The 14,219-nt window shown below is 44.9% G+C and overlaps 1 protein-coding gene across 2 annotated transcripts; it reads right to left on the reverse strand.

The window, feature by feature from the left end:
- Positions 1 to 1,143: 1,143 nt before the first annotated feature.
- Positions 1,144 to 13,242, reverse strand: kif2c (kinesin family member 2C). 2 transcript variants are annotated; one of them, XM_035420902.1, is made up of 22 exons: positions 13,044 to 13,242; positions 11,920 to 12,014; positions 11,518 to 11,610; positions 11,346 to 11,394; positions 11,142 to 11,180; positions 10,067 to 10,174; positions 9,533 to 9,658; positions 9,328 to 9,428; positions 8,772 to 8,867; positions 8,557 to 8,611; positions 8,266 to 8,428; positions 7,956 to 8,046; positions 7,800 to 7,863; positions 7,593 to 7,684; positions 5,901 to 6,043; positions 5,197 to 5,401; positions 4,494 to 4,604; positions 3,941 to 4,008; positions 3,552 to 3,672; positions 2,421 to 2,504; positions 1,809 to 1,902; positions 1,144 to 1,357 (listed from the first exon to the last, which is right to left on the reverse strand). In XM_035420902.1, exons 1-22 carry the CDS (start codon positions 13,117 to 13,119, stop codon positions 1,284 to 1,286), a joined length of 2,148 nt encoding a protein of 715 aa, XP_035276793.1. In that variant the 5' UTR covers positions 13,120 to 13,242; the 3' UTR covers positions 1,144 to 1,283. The 2 variants fall into 2 exon arrangements, with proteins under 2 accessions (XP_035276793.1, XP_035276794.1); XM_035420903.1 differs by lacking the exon at positions 11,142 to 11,180.
- Between the last annotated feature and the right edge of the window lie 977 nt (positions 13,243 to 14,219).

Here is a 14,219-nt window from a genome sequence, read left to right on the forward strand (position 1 = left end):
TCAAATCCAGTATGAGGAAACTGGTCAGATACATAAAACAGCCTATTAGTTCGCTCGGTTGGGGGTCGCTAGTCTGTTTTCTGCTTTTGGTAGATTCGATACTACGGCATGCTTTTGACTTTATGTTCCTAGCTAAGATTGTTTTAACACTGTTTTAATGCAACTGCTCAGCTCGGCGAGGTTTTTATGTAAATGGTTAATAGGGTTGTTGAGCATAGTATCGTTCCTTACTACAATAGCTTCGCTTTACGATAGCCTGGCATTGATTCAGTGAATTATCTGGCAGCAGATTTCTACCTCAGCAGTCAGCGGGATTACAGCCACTGCGGTCCTCGCATGCCGACAGATGACAAATTGAGAACAATGCGCATATCTCCACGCAATAAAAGCGGAGCGACGTGTAACGGGCGGACAAAGCCCAGTTTATTCCCGCGCCCGAGTTTCCTTGTTAACAATTATTGACTCGCGCGATTTCAAAAGAAAGTAAACACGCGCGAGGGAAGGGAAAGGAAAGGCGACGGAGACGAAGTGTTCCGCGGCGCGCAAGCTCGTGAGAATCGGCAGACTGGCGGTTGGGTGGGTGGGTGGGGTGAAGGGTATACCACCCACCGTGACGGGGGCCAGAGCGGCTCTCATAGGAAACAGTTGTGTTGCGAGGCCTCACACAGAGATGTGGGGCCACCCAGTTGACGGCAGAATCTGTTTATTTTTATCCTTTGGGGAAAATTGTTCTGTGCTAGCTGTTTATTAGGGCTTTGATTTGTCATGTGTCAGCTCTTTTTTCTCGAGGCGAAAGAGTATGCCCAGCTTCAGCTTGTGTATGAGAGAGGTTTGGGGGTATAGAGGGAGGGGCAGAGAGAGAATTTGGGATGAGAGACCGCACAGAAAGCCGGGCAGAGGGGCTTACTGCCCCCTATCCTCCAGCTGTCCCTCACTGATGTCATGATGTTAGAATGCAGCACTATGAGGGTGTATGTAAGTCTGCATAGTCAGGTTCCCTTTTAATTTGGGTTAAACTGCAAGTTAATTGGAAAGGAACGTTGGAGGGGGAAAAAAAGCTTTGGCCATCGTATTTAGAATGACCAACTCCAAAGACCACTCAAACTCTATTTTTAAAAAATAACTTTTACAAGGGACAAAGGCCGTAATCAACTCCGCGAAAAAGCAAACTTTATTAAATGTGTACAAATATTAAAAGGGCACCGCTATGGCACTGTTGCTTCCGTGAAAATGTTTCAGTTTCTTACAGAGCTGAAACGGTTAAGAGCATTTTAAAATTTCTTTCAGAGATGCGCCTTCTTGGGCATCCTTGCCAGCTCCTCGGTCTTCACTGCCGCTTGCAAAGCCTGGAAGCAATCTGCAGGCATTGGGAAAGCAGGGTCACACCAGCGTTATATTTAATATCATACCATCAACCAACGAAAAGCAAAGCTATTAACTGACACTGGCATGGCACCATTTATGCAAACATGCAGTTCAGTGATTCGAGAATATATGAATAGATTTTACTCACTATGTGACAATCATCGCACAAGCTGCCATAACCCGAATGCCAAATGCAGCTTGCAGTGTTAGTACTGCAAGATTAATCAAATTTAACTACATGATCACCGCCAATGAAACTTAACCAATGGTCTTTTTTATTGCACAACTAAAACTGAAGAATTAGCCTTTGAACCTAGAGAGCTTTTTATAGAGGGTGTAACACTTTGCTTTATTGCTTTTAAATTTAGCAGGGATCGTTTGCGTAATCTACAACCATACCGTGTCCTTTTCACCCCCCCCCCCCCCCCCGAAATGAAACATACCCTGTAGTGTCATCACATGATCCGCCAGCTCCGCCAGGACGGCGTTCATGCTGTGCGTCGGCTCCTCGATAGCGTTCGCGATTTCTCTGCCCCTCTGCGAAGGCGAAAGCAAAGCGAGAGAGTACACGCCGTCAAAACGGACGGATTACACGCCTACAGGTACAGACTGCAACGAACCACAAACATGTACACGCAGGGCCTCATTTACCGAGACCTTTAGCATGCGCAAGACATTTTGGCACACGCAAAACCTATAATACGACCAATGACTGCTCGTGGTATTTGTTTTGTACCAATCACTGGTTATTAGTTTTGCGTGTGCTAAAAGGTTTTATAAATCTTAGTAAATAAGGCCCTCAGACACTACAACTGATCATTGGTTAAAAGACTACAAAGCGGTATGCACTATAGAGTGGTTAACCATTTAAAAGAATCCTTAATAGTCAAATACAGAAGTCATAATTAATTCATCAAAACAAATGAACCATATGCATGCAATAACTACAGAGAACCTCATGGGCAGATAAAGTGTAGCGTTAAGAAAAGTGCGGCTGGCGTAGAGTTGTTTTAGTGGAGTAAAGATGAGAGGCGGGGCTGTACGCAGGTACGCACGTGCAAAACCTCGCATAGTCTGTCCTCCATCTGCGTCACCTGGGACACCGCCTCGTACACGCTGGTCATCGGCACCAGGGTGTGCTGGAAACGGGAGACGGGGCGTTAGCATTGTGACCAGTCACATGACCATAAAGTGACCATGGATTCTAGGTCGAGGAACGCATCCCATAATATGAACACAGTTGCCTGGCACCCTCACCCTTTTAAAAATTTTTTATAAATACCGACACTGACATCTGTCCAGAAATACCTTGTGAAATTTACATGGATTACACAGACCCGTTAGCAGTTAGCTTTTTTTTTTGTTTTTCTTCTCATCTGCGCTCACAGCAACAGCACCCCCTAGAGGAGAGATCCAGGTCCCACAGCTGAGAATGTCACTGCTGTGGAAACTGCGCTCGTCGCTGCAGTCTGCGGGTGTGGCGCTCTGGCTGAGACAAGCTCGGTGTGTAGTGCAGCAGAGCTGGCCCTAGGGTTTCAGAGGCCCTTAAACAAATTTTGTTGTGGCCCCAAAGTGCTCCAAAAAATAAAATAAAAACATAAATAAATAAAAACTTGAATAGTGTGGTCCTAGGATGGTTGTGGGCCCTGAACGAAGGCAGTGTTCAGGCCAGCGGTCGGCTCTGGTGAGCAACCCCGGCATTATTTTCATAAATAAATAAATAAAATAGAATAAAAATTCCAACAGAATTGTTGCCAATATGGGTGTGCTTAATTCAGAGTACCTTGCATTTTACCAGTTTTATACAGTATGATTTTACCAGTGTGCAGTAGTTCAGCGTGTGCACCTGGCTCTCAGATATGATAGTCTAATTATTCACTGCAACCTCCAAAGGACACCAATAACAGCAGGGGTGGGCAAGGAGGACTGCACCCGTTCCAAGGCTTCACTATAACACCCGCACGTAATTAGCCCCAATTTATGCAAATTACCATTTTACCTGTATTTACTGACAGGCTAGTGAATGAAAACTGTACGTGTGTCCTTATATTAAATGTTTTATTCTATAATCGGCAAGTGAACTGGTGCTTGTGTGTGCAGATAATTAGCTGGTTTAGCCGGGGTAATGAGTTAAAGAGGGAGGGCTCACACAACCGCGGGACGGCTGCAAGCCGCCTTTCACTCACGTTTTTCGTCAGGCTTTCATCATCATCATCATCGTCGTCGTCATCGTCATCCACCTCCATTTCAGACTTCTTATCGGAATCAGAATCGTTTCCGGTCGTGGCCGTGTTGAGCTCCTTGACTCTGTGAAACACAGCGTTAGTCTGCACACAGCAGCGTAAACGCTGGGTCAGGCATAACAATTCCACCGCACATGACTCATAAGCAAACAGTCTTAATGTGAGCTATTTACATTGAAAAGAATTAAATACACTGCAAAAAATAACAAAACATTTTTTGTAAATAACAGACCTGATGGCACACTGAAATAAATTATCAAATATCTTTATAGCGAAAAAAAAAAAAAAAAACTCCAATTAGTTATTAAAAAATAAAAACGGTGGGCTCTTGCCTGTCGGCGTATCGGAGTGTGTTCAGAGTGTAATCACAGGAGGCCATCCCAGGGGAGATCATGGCAATCTGGAAAAGCCAACGGTGGGTCAACACTGGAGAATCTCAGGGTAAGAGCTTTTTTTCATTCCACTGCGTACAACTGATTTTAACACCGCTTCTGAGCAACACTAAAATGGCCACCTTGAAGCACAGGCAAACACCCAGTCCTGCTAAACACATGAACAGTGTCACATTTACAGCGCCCCCCACAGGCCAGTTACTGCATACCCTACACCAGACATTTAAACTATACATGTATAGCAGTATTATTTCTATTATGAATAGAAATAATGCATTTTTTATAATATTAGAATATTATAAAATGCATGTAACACATTTAAAAGTACTAGTCTAATGTGTGTGCAAATTAAATTTGGATACATGACTACAGGTAATCCGCATGTGCTTTGAGCAAAGGGTTGCTGAAGCGGAGGGGTAACTCCACCTCCAGTGCACAGGCTGGCGGCTCGTTCATTCACAGAACGAGTCGTTTCCCCTGGCAGTAAACTCACCATGCAGGTCCGAGAGTTCTCCCCGATGAAGGAGTCCCTCAGCACCTGGGTCAGCTTGCTCATCCTGAAGGGGATGTGATCGCTGTTCTTCCCCAGGGAGCGGATGCATTCCTGACCAGGAGAAACCGGGAATTCTGTCAAACGGGGGAGAGCGCCCGCGACGCGTCCCATAGCGCCACTCGCACATCACCCATCGCCCATCGCCCTTTCAAATCACCAACCGGATTTCAATTTGCTTCCCTCAAATCGAAACTGACCCCGACCCTGCTGATATCCAGAGTACCCAGCTAACACAAAACGTTCTCACAATGCTGTTGTCGGGTAGTGGCAACGTTATAACGCTGACAAAACAACGCAGTAACATTGCGGGAATGTTTTGTGTTAGCAGAGTAGTTCCCACCCTCGTTATGGCCCGTGGGTCGAGCCCGAACTGGGACGCTCGAGATTTAAAGATTCTGTAGCGGGAGAAAAGGCCGCCGGCCCGTTCCGAGCGCAGCCCCACTCCCGTGCGGGTTCCCGCCCAATGTACCAGGGCCTGGGACAGCTTTAGCGCCTGCTGCCACGGCGGCTACCAGCGGCTACCTTCAGCGCCAGGGCCTGGGACAGCTTTAGCGCACGCTGCCACGGCGGCGACCAGCGGTTAGCTTCAGCGCCAGGGCCTGAGACCGCTATAGCGCATGCTGCCATGGCTACCAGCAGCTACCTTCAGCGCCAGGAGGCTGCGGTTGATCTCGGCCGTCTCCACCAGGGTCTGCCGGTCGTTGCTGCTGACGTCGGTGCCGCGCTCGTTCCCGGCGAGGTCCACCAGCGAGAACTTGCCGTGCAGCCGGTTCTTCTGCCGCAGCACGATCTGCAGCACCGCGTGCGAGCGCGACGAGTTGGAGTTGGCGAACGTCTGACCGGACGTCCTGCCGGAAGAGAACTCGGTGAGCGTCACGCGACCGGATTTCACCAAAATCACCAGGCGATTTACTGGTCGGTTACCGCAGCCACTCTCTTCAAAGTGATTTTGCTACGCGAGAATCTCGAGACGTTGTGAAAACACATTTCATCATTTTGCCTTTATGAAGATGCACTGCTAGATAGTTAAGGTACAATAGCAGATTATAGCTATAGCTATGTTCAAATGTGGCCAAAGTAAGGCTTTCATCAAAACTGTAGTGTTATTCATAGTAGTTCAGAAAAAATAACAGGTCATAAAATAGGGTTCATAAAAATTGTATATTACTAGGCAGTATTCCAGATATTGCCAGCCTTCCCTATAGAAAAATGTGCCTAAACCCTTTATGAACAATGAACATTCTAATGATGGTGTAACAATCAACTACAGGTAATTGAAAGCAACAGAGTTCCAGAACACTGACTTCAAAGAGTAGGCTTTTTTAAACGGGTTGGAACTGGTCGTACCTGCATGCGCTCCCCATGTCAATCAGCCTGATGACGTCGCCGGGAGACGAAACGTTCACCTCCTGCAGGCCGACCACCTGGACCTGCTGCTTCCCGTCCTCCAGAACGCGGAGCTTGGCCTTCTTATTCAGCAGGTCGAACACCTGCCGCGGGCAGAGAAAAGGAAAAGGGTTAGCTTCACACGGGAAGAGCCCACACACTGCCCGGCCAGCACTTGGCATGTCTGGCAGTTAGCGGCACGGCTCGCAAGGCCGGTGTGGGCCCAGGCACCCATTAGTCGTGAGCCTAGATGGGCTGAACCTGAATGGTCTTTTGTTATTCACTCTCATGCGCTAATGCTAGCTGCCACCAGCGCCAGTTATCTATCCTCGCTTGTATATGCAGTACGCATGAAAACAGAATAATGCAGGACGATACATTTGAATGGCGTAGTTGCAACATTAAAGGCTTTTACTTGTATGATGAAAACAGCAAACCACTTTCTTCCCCCCACAATTATTTTAAATGTGTAGTTATATGTGCAACAGTATATCTTCTAGAATAGATTACATTTTCTGACAGAACATTTTAAATGATAGACACTTTATTAAAAAAAAAAAAAAAAAAAAAAAAAAAAGCCAAGCAAAGACCAAAAAATTTTACACAATGGAAAAAAAACTGCAAATAAGTACACCAAAGTTCATCCAAAAAAGGCGGTCGTGTTTAGGTAAATTCTAATAACGAGCACCGTTTCAATGCGGAAAGAAGAATGTTACAATGTAGCGTGTGTGGTCTCCTTTTGGTTTCCATATGTATTTATTTTTGTTATTTCCAGATAATGGCTGAAAGGAGGGAAGCGACCCACAGACGCCAGGCATGGCTGCACTCCCAGAGCTGAACGCAAACTTACATTATCGGTCAAAGTTATTTTATAAGGCAGTCGTTTATACGGCATACAACTAAATATTTATACCAGTCGACCTCTGTCTTACGGTATTAAGTTTAAGTGCACGGTGTGCTCAGTGCTAATTACACCCATAACAGAAGGTGCCAGAAGCTTACTTTCAGTTTTATGTTTCCAGTGAGCAAAACTTGAGATCCTGTGTGTAAGTATGAGGAAAATAACCTCAGAGTGAAGGACAGATCTTAAAAAAATAAATGTAAATGTAAGAATGTAAATATCTCCCTCAAGAGGTAGAAAACTCAGTGTGTGATGTACACTAGACGGGTAACAAAGATTGTCTAGACCATCAATTAAATCCATAAACTGTTCTGGAAACGCAAGGGGAACAATCCAGGAAACCGAATACGAGTGAAAATAACTAGTCAACTAGCTGCACTATAGGCGGGGATTCTCAATTGTTTAGTAGTGTTATTAAGCCATGACTTAACAGGTCTTATTCAGATAACTAACCTAAAGATTTCCTTGACTTGGTTGTGTGATGATTGCACTATTACAACTAGTTGCATACTGTTATTATTAAAACTATTATTAAACTATATTATTTCCATGAATAATCATAATTAATTTCGCTTTTCATTATCTTTATTTTTTTAAATTTATTTAATATGTTTTCCTCTCCCTACTTTTACCGCAATTGTCAGTCTTTTTGTATTCAGCATTTTATAATTGGGAGAATATCCCACCCCTCCCATTCTCATAAACCGAATTAGATAAGTCATTAATTTAAGTGCCGGAACATTCTGCCTCACCTTGCCATTGTAGATTTCGAAAAATGTGACGTGGGCCTCCAGGCCCATGCTGGCGTACCTCCTCTGCTCCAGGAGAGTGAACACATCCTGAGCTGTTAAGAGAGTGGGAAGGACAGGAGACAGGTGAGTGAAAGGCTGGTGTGTGTGTGCGTGCGTGCGTGCGTGCGTGTCTGCGGGTGTGAGCAGAGAACAGCAAAGCACACTTGCCCGCCAGAGCGTAGATTCCCTTTGAGCTGTTTTGGTTTTTCCCAGAAAAATCTCCTCCCATCGTCTGCAAGGTAAAGAGAGCAGAAAAGGGTAAAATGGAAGCTTTTTGAAAGTTTACAGGAAAATGGCCGCCGCGTGCAGCTGTTTGGGACTCACGTGGGTCTTCCCGCTTCCGGTTTGGCCGTAAGCGAAACACGTCGCCACCCCCCCTTCAAAAATGGTCTGGACCAGCGGCTTAGCGGTGAGCCTAGCGGTAAGATGAAGAAACAAACGAAAGTAGCACGCGGCGCATTGTGTATGTGCTAAATGAAGCAAGTTCAGAGTGCTTCGTCAGACAAAATAAATGTTATGGTAAGAGTGGCATACAGTACTACAGCTAAAGATCACTAACAATACTCAGCTGAACATCAGAGGGTAAAGTATGCCGATATTTGTTCCTTCACAATAATTGTGAAGGAAAAGTCACCTGTAAACGATGTCATTGGTTGTCGTTTCATCAAAGGAGTAGTCGAATTTGAAGAGCTGGTTCTCCAGGTACTTGGTGAGATCCACTTTTTGCTTCGGCTCGTGCAGAAGCAGAACCCCTTTCCCCGGAACAGTTACCACGTCAATCTCTTTCCGGGCCACCTCTGAGAAGAACATACAGTACGCTTATAAAACCCCACACAGCTCGCCTTGGTAGCATTCGAAAGCCATCAAGTACAAATGCAGTTAAAGGACACGTCAACTTCTTAAAAGTTTAACCTCGGCTCCGTACCTTTTTTGTTGAGTGGACGCTTGCGGACGCACACACAGATTCTGTGATCCTCAGCCTGCGGGGAAAAGGTCGCCGTGTCAACGCCAAATTTTTTACACGTTTGTCAGTCTCGAGTACAGAGGGAGCGCTACAGGTGAACAGCGAGAGGACGGATGGAATTATCAATGCGGTAGCCCGGAGCCTTCGGCCTCCAGAGGTTCCGTGGGGGCACTTACAGGATCTGCCAGAGAGATGGGCACCACCTCCAGGGACTCCCTGTACTCCTCGATCATCTTGTAGAACTGCCAGTGAGGGCGGTTCATGTCGCCCGCCTAAAAGCAATGTGCACACGGTGGGCATCGAGATAAATCACTCAGTTAAAGAAAGAAAATGCACGAGACAAATTAATGCCTAACCATGCGCGGGGGGGGGGGTTAAACTTTCTAAAAATGGGACACCTTCATTACATTAAATTTATTTAGCAGACACTTTTATCCAAAGCGACGTACAAAAGTGCATATCTAGGTCATTGGAACAACTACAAAACACAAGGTACAATACTCATTTTGTACAGTTATTCATAGCCAAGAACACAGTCCAGTTCACGCAGTGAACATTCTTCTGACCTAGGTCAGAACTAGGTCAAATTAGGGGCAAGTACAAGCTACAACATTAGGATAATAATACAAATTACAATGAGTGCTGGAATGGAGGTACATGTAACACGAGTGGAATAATTTCATCACCCCTGCACCCCGCCCCCCCCCCAAAAAGCGTGGACAGCTCACTGACGTTTCCTCGCTTGGGCTGCAGTTCCGTGTTCTTCGCCAGGGACGCCCGCCTCTTGTTCTGAGTCTTTTCGGCTTCCGGGACCACGCCCGCCTTCCGTCGGGCTGGAAAAACAGAAACGGTTTCAGCGGTGGCACGCCACCTCGCGACCCCCCCAATCCGACCTCGCACGCCAAATTCCCCCGCGGCGTAACCGACGACGACGTACCAGAGCTGACGGAGGGCCCGCCCCTGGCCGCGGGTACCTCGGTCTCCATGACGACTTCGTTGACCCGCGGCAGGAAGGAGGACGGCGTGGCGAGGCCTTTCTTCATCTTCCGCAGGTTACGCGAGCCTGGGGAGGGAAAATGAGCAGCAACCCCCCGGGGGCTCTTTCTACAGGCAGCCAAGCACACACCAGCAATCACGGCAACTACGAAAAGACTCTGATTCTGGGGTGATTTTATTCATTAGTCTCTTTTTTTTTAAAAATCAAAATGAATGTATTTATTCCCCTTAATATTACAGCATGCATGCTGTACATGCAGCATGTACGCATGCACTCAGACACTGTGACAGGTGTTATATGAATTGCACAGATGACCCCATTCTGCAGTCCCATAACCCAGAAGCACTATGAGGTTGTAGCTGATGTGCGGGTCGAACCACTACTGGTCCATAACCTCAGAAGTGCTCTGAGGTTTTTGTCTGGTCATTCCAGACCGAGACCGTAGGAATCGGTCTCTACGGAAACGCCACTGACCTGGCCCGTCCAGCAGAGACGCGGGCTTCTCAGGTACGAGGGCGTCATCGTCAGGGGAGGGGGGCAGCAGCTGAGCGATTGTCCTCCGCGCAAACGACTTCCTGTAGACTGAGGAGGACTGACACGTCAGCATCGGCGGCTCACGGCGGGAACAGGCAAACCTGGGTCACGTTCAACTCGCAACCCGCCTGGAAGACCAGCGAGGCCCGCCCTCGACAACAAGGCTGCCCAATCCTGTTCCAGGAGATCTACCCGCCCCTTGGGTTCTCATTTCAACCCGGAATTGACACACCTGATTCGACCAATCAGCAGCTCAACAAGGCCTCTTTTTCTTGAATGAGGTGTGCTTTGTTAGGGCTGGAGTGAAAACCCACAGCAGTGGTTCCCAAATCTCTCCTTGTGGACCCCCAAGCTGGACAAAAGTAATGAAACTAGTCAAGCCCTTGATCAGTTCCATCAGGTGTGCCTGAGACGGAACACATCGAATAACTGGACCCAGCTGGGGGTAAATGAGGAGAGGTTTGGGAACAACCAACCTGCGGGACCCCAAGATCTCCAGGAACGAGGTTGGGCACCAGGTCAATAGGCGCCAAACTGAAAGGGCCAAGGACGAAACGAACACCGTGGAGCTGACTGCCCTCGGGGGGTTTGGAGTCGCCCATTAGCCACACGGCCAACGCGAAACATTCTTGCAATCTCCAAGAATTTTGCATGCGAGCCAGATAATTTGGGATAAAAATCACAGTTACGTTGGGTTTAGTGCCGTAGCACTGTGCCAGCACCCGTGCAAGATGGCAGCAACGCAAATCTGTGACATCACCAAACGAGCATTAAAAAAAGGGGGGGGGGTGGGGTTGGGAGATGAGGAAACAGAAACCGGGAGGAAGCAGAGTGGATGATTTTTTGCTGGGAAGCTAAATTTGTGCTAGTACAGCGAGGGTACGGGAAGCCAGTGGTTACAGATGCGGAAGAGAGAAGACCCGGTCTTCACCCCCTACATCAGGCAAGATTGTGGGATTTAAGACAGGTGCTAATCAGCGAGATGCATTTTTACTTCACAGCACGTGCATCGTACCCGAATCTGACACCTCAGTAGGATGAGCTCCAGTGGTCGCTTTGAAAAGGGGAAAAAATACATTACGAACCATTTACGAGATTGAAAAAAAATTGTAAGTAAATGGTGAGGCAATACCTTTATTTGCCAAATGGAAAATTAAAATGTAGTGCTGCTCTATAAATAATCTGAGCAGGCTAAAAAGACCATGTTAAAGACACTTACTTTCAGGCGGAGCAGGAATTCTCGATGAACGAAGCCTGATTTCAGATTTCTAGAAAGAAATACAAATTAATACCCAACAGGCCTCTACCTGCACCATACCAATACCATGCAGTTCCAAATGTAATATTCATAAAGGTCAAAATAAGCATATAAAGTTGTAATGTTCACCAACATTTGGCCGGGTTGGCACTGGCTCAGGCTTACTGGATGACTTCAGGTACTCAACAAATTCTCTGTTGAGGTTACACAGCTCATTGATTCCAACCTGTGGAAGGTAGTAGGTGGTCATGTCAGTGTGATTTACGAAACCAGTAAGCAATTTCTGGTAGTATAATGTGCAAACAGCCACAGAAAAATACTAATTTAGGATGTACAAGGAAAGAATGTACTTAATTTTACACTTTTGTTAAAAGTTCATTTGGGAATAAGCCTGAAACAATATCTAGGCCAGGTCTCACTTGGGGTGTTCATTTCTAATTGCATGTATGAATATTGTATTTATGTGCATGAACACCAACTGTCGCAGTAAAAATGCAAATATAAAATGCATGGGTCTTGTATGCAGTCCTCTTACCTCTTTTCCTTTGGTTTCATTGTTTTCTTGCCATTCCACCGACACAGCGTATTTCTCCGGGTGGATAGCCTTGAGAGTTGCGGCATGTACCCGGCCTAACGTCACACAAGACAAGTGGGAACCGTTGTAAACAGAAACAAGCTGCCAAGTGTTGTTGCTAAAGCAGTGTTTTCAGAAGCAGTGGCTGACTGACTGCTAACCTAACTGTTCAACATACTTCAGTGGTATTTGACTAGCTATCACTAGATAACAACATTGAAATAGTCAGTCATAACAACTAAATAGCCAGGAACACTTTTTTGTTGTTGTTTTTAAATGGTGTGACAACTACTTTTAGGTAACGTGAAGGCATAGCATTACCGCAAGGTCTCTCCACAAACAAGCTCATTATTAGCTTTTATGAAGCAGAGCACCGGTGAGATTACCTTGCAAACATTACTTACAACGTATTACAAACGTTACTAGTCTAGCTAACGTTCACTACATTTTAGAGTTACTCGAGCACATTGCTTTTCATACTAGTTAGATACGATTCGTTATACAGCTGGATATTTCACTTAGCAAAGTAATCCCAGTTAGATAGCCAAGTGCCTTGCTCAAAGGCCACGTTAATTACTCAAACCCGCTACCGTTAGATACAGTTCCCGAACCATTTCAAATGGCTTTGGTAGCTAGCTTGCCAAGTTCAAAACTGGGTGTATGTTTGTTTTCGTTACAACCACAAATACAATCCAAAATTTTAGGACTTTAGGACTATATAAATTATGCTGTCTAATCTCATTGATTAGTAACGTAATTTGGGTATAATCTAGCTATAAATGTACTTGGTTTTCAAACTCTCTGAAGGTAGCTATAACGTTACTGTAACGTCGTTAGACTAATGAAGTTCTGCAAATGTAGGCAGTTAGTAATAGGGAAAGAACGACAGTGCCAGTAAGGTGGTTGCCATTAAGAAAGCAGCGATTATATGAAATACCAGGCTATGACATAAATTAATGAACCAGCTTGCTGTAGCTCTGCTTTCGTGCAAGAATCCACAAACAATATAGTCTAGCTGGTAATTTACTAGACAGCTAGCTAGCTAACTAGCTAGCTGTATATCAAATGCTTATTTATAACCTTACCATCGCTGCGACTGATCTTGACTGAATGTCCAATTGGTTGTCCATTTGAAAGGAGTTCCAAAACTGACAAATCCATTCTAAAAGAGCGCTTAACGAGATAACTTTAAAACTTTGATGCTATATTCATACAACATTCATACCACATACAACAAATAGCGAATGCAACCGCCAAACTTTTAAAAGACGTCAGCGGAAATACTACTAGGGGAGTCGGGAAGGTCTATATTTACCACAGGGGAACCTGGGAGGTGAAGTGCATAGGCTATTTCCATGCCGTCTGTGATTGCAAACCTTTTGACACAACCTAATTAGCAATATTGTCCGTAAATTCATCTAATTAAAAAGAGAACGATCAAACACAACACATGAAAAATTTATATGCAATATTCTTTTAAATTTTTCTAAGGTAGTCAGGATGATTTCACGACAAATTGGTCGTATATTTCAACAGCTGCAGATTTACTTCTAAATAGGCAGATGTGTTTGAATAGTTTGTTCTATCGCACCGCGGTAATTTATCATATCTATATCTAATATGAGACAGAACATAGATGAGAAGACAAACTATTCCCAGTATTTTGCATTAGTTAATATTTCCCTAGACTATATTATTATTATTATTATTATTATTATTATTATTATTATTATTATTATTATTATTTCTCTTGGGAAAGGCTGAACTACATGTTTACACCCTGCTCAGGTTGTATGAGGTGTCAATGAGGTAGTTTCGCATTGTCCCACATGGTGGCAGTATAACATTCTGTGAATTTTCTGTATTGCACCAAAGGGCTTGGCAAGGGTTAGATGTTTGGGTAAATTTTCTTTCCTTTTTCCGGACCATAGATTTGCACCAATTAAAATCTGGTTTAATTTTTAAATAAATAATATATTTACTTAAAATCAAGCTTCATTTTCCCAGTCATTCTGACTGAATATAACATTACTGTAGTGGTGGAAAAAAAAAAAAAATGAATACAGGCTGGTAGGTTATTGGCATAAATCCTCATTTTATTATTTAGACCCAAGAGGACTCACACATGCGCATGCATGTGAAAATTATTATTTTTTGGATTCATATCCTCTAGTGTTGGCTGTTTTTCAATTAGCCATCTGCTTGCTGACGGCCATAAAAATATTCAACATACTTTAAATTCGATGAAAAAAAAAGAAAAA

The sequence above is a fragment of the Anguilla anguilla genome, chromosome 6, assembly GCF_013347855.1.
Source record: "Anguilla anguilla isolate fAngAng1 chromosome 6, fAngAng1.pri, whole genome shotgun sequence".
NCBI lineage: Eukaryota > Metazoa > Chordata > Actinopteri > Anguilliformes > Anguillidae > Anguilla > Anguilla anguilla.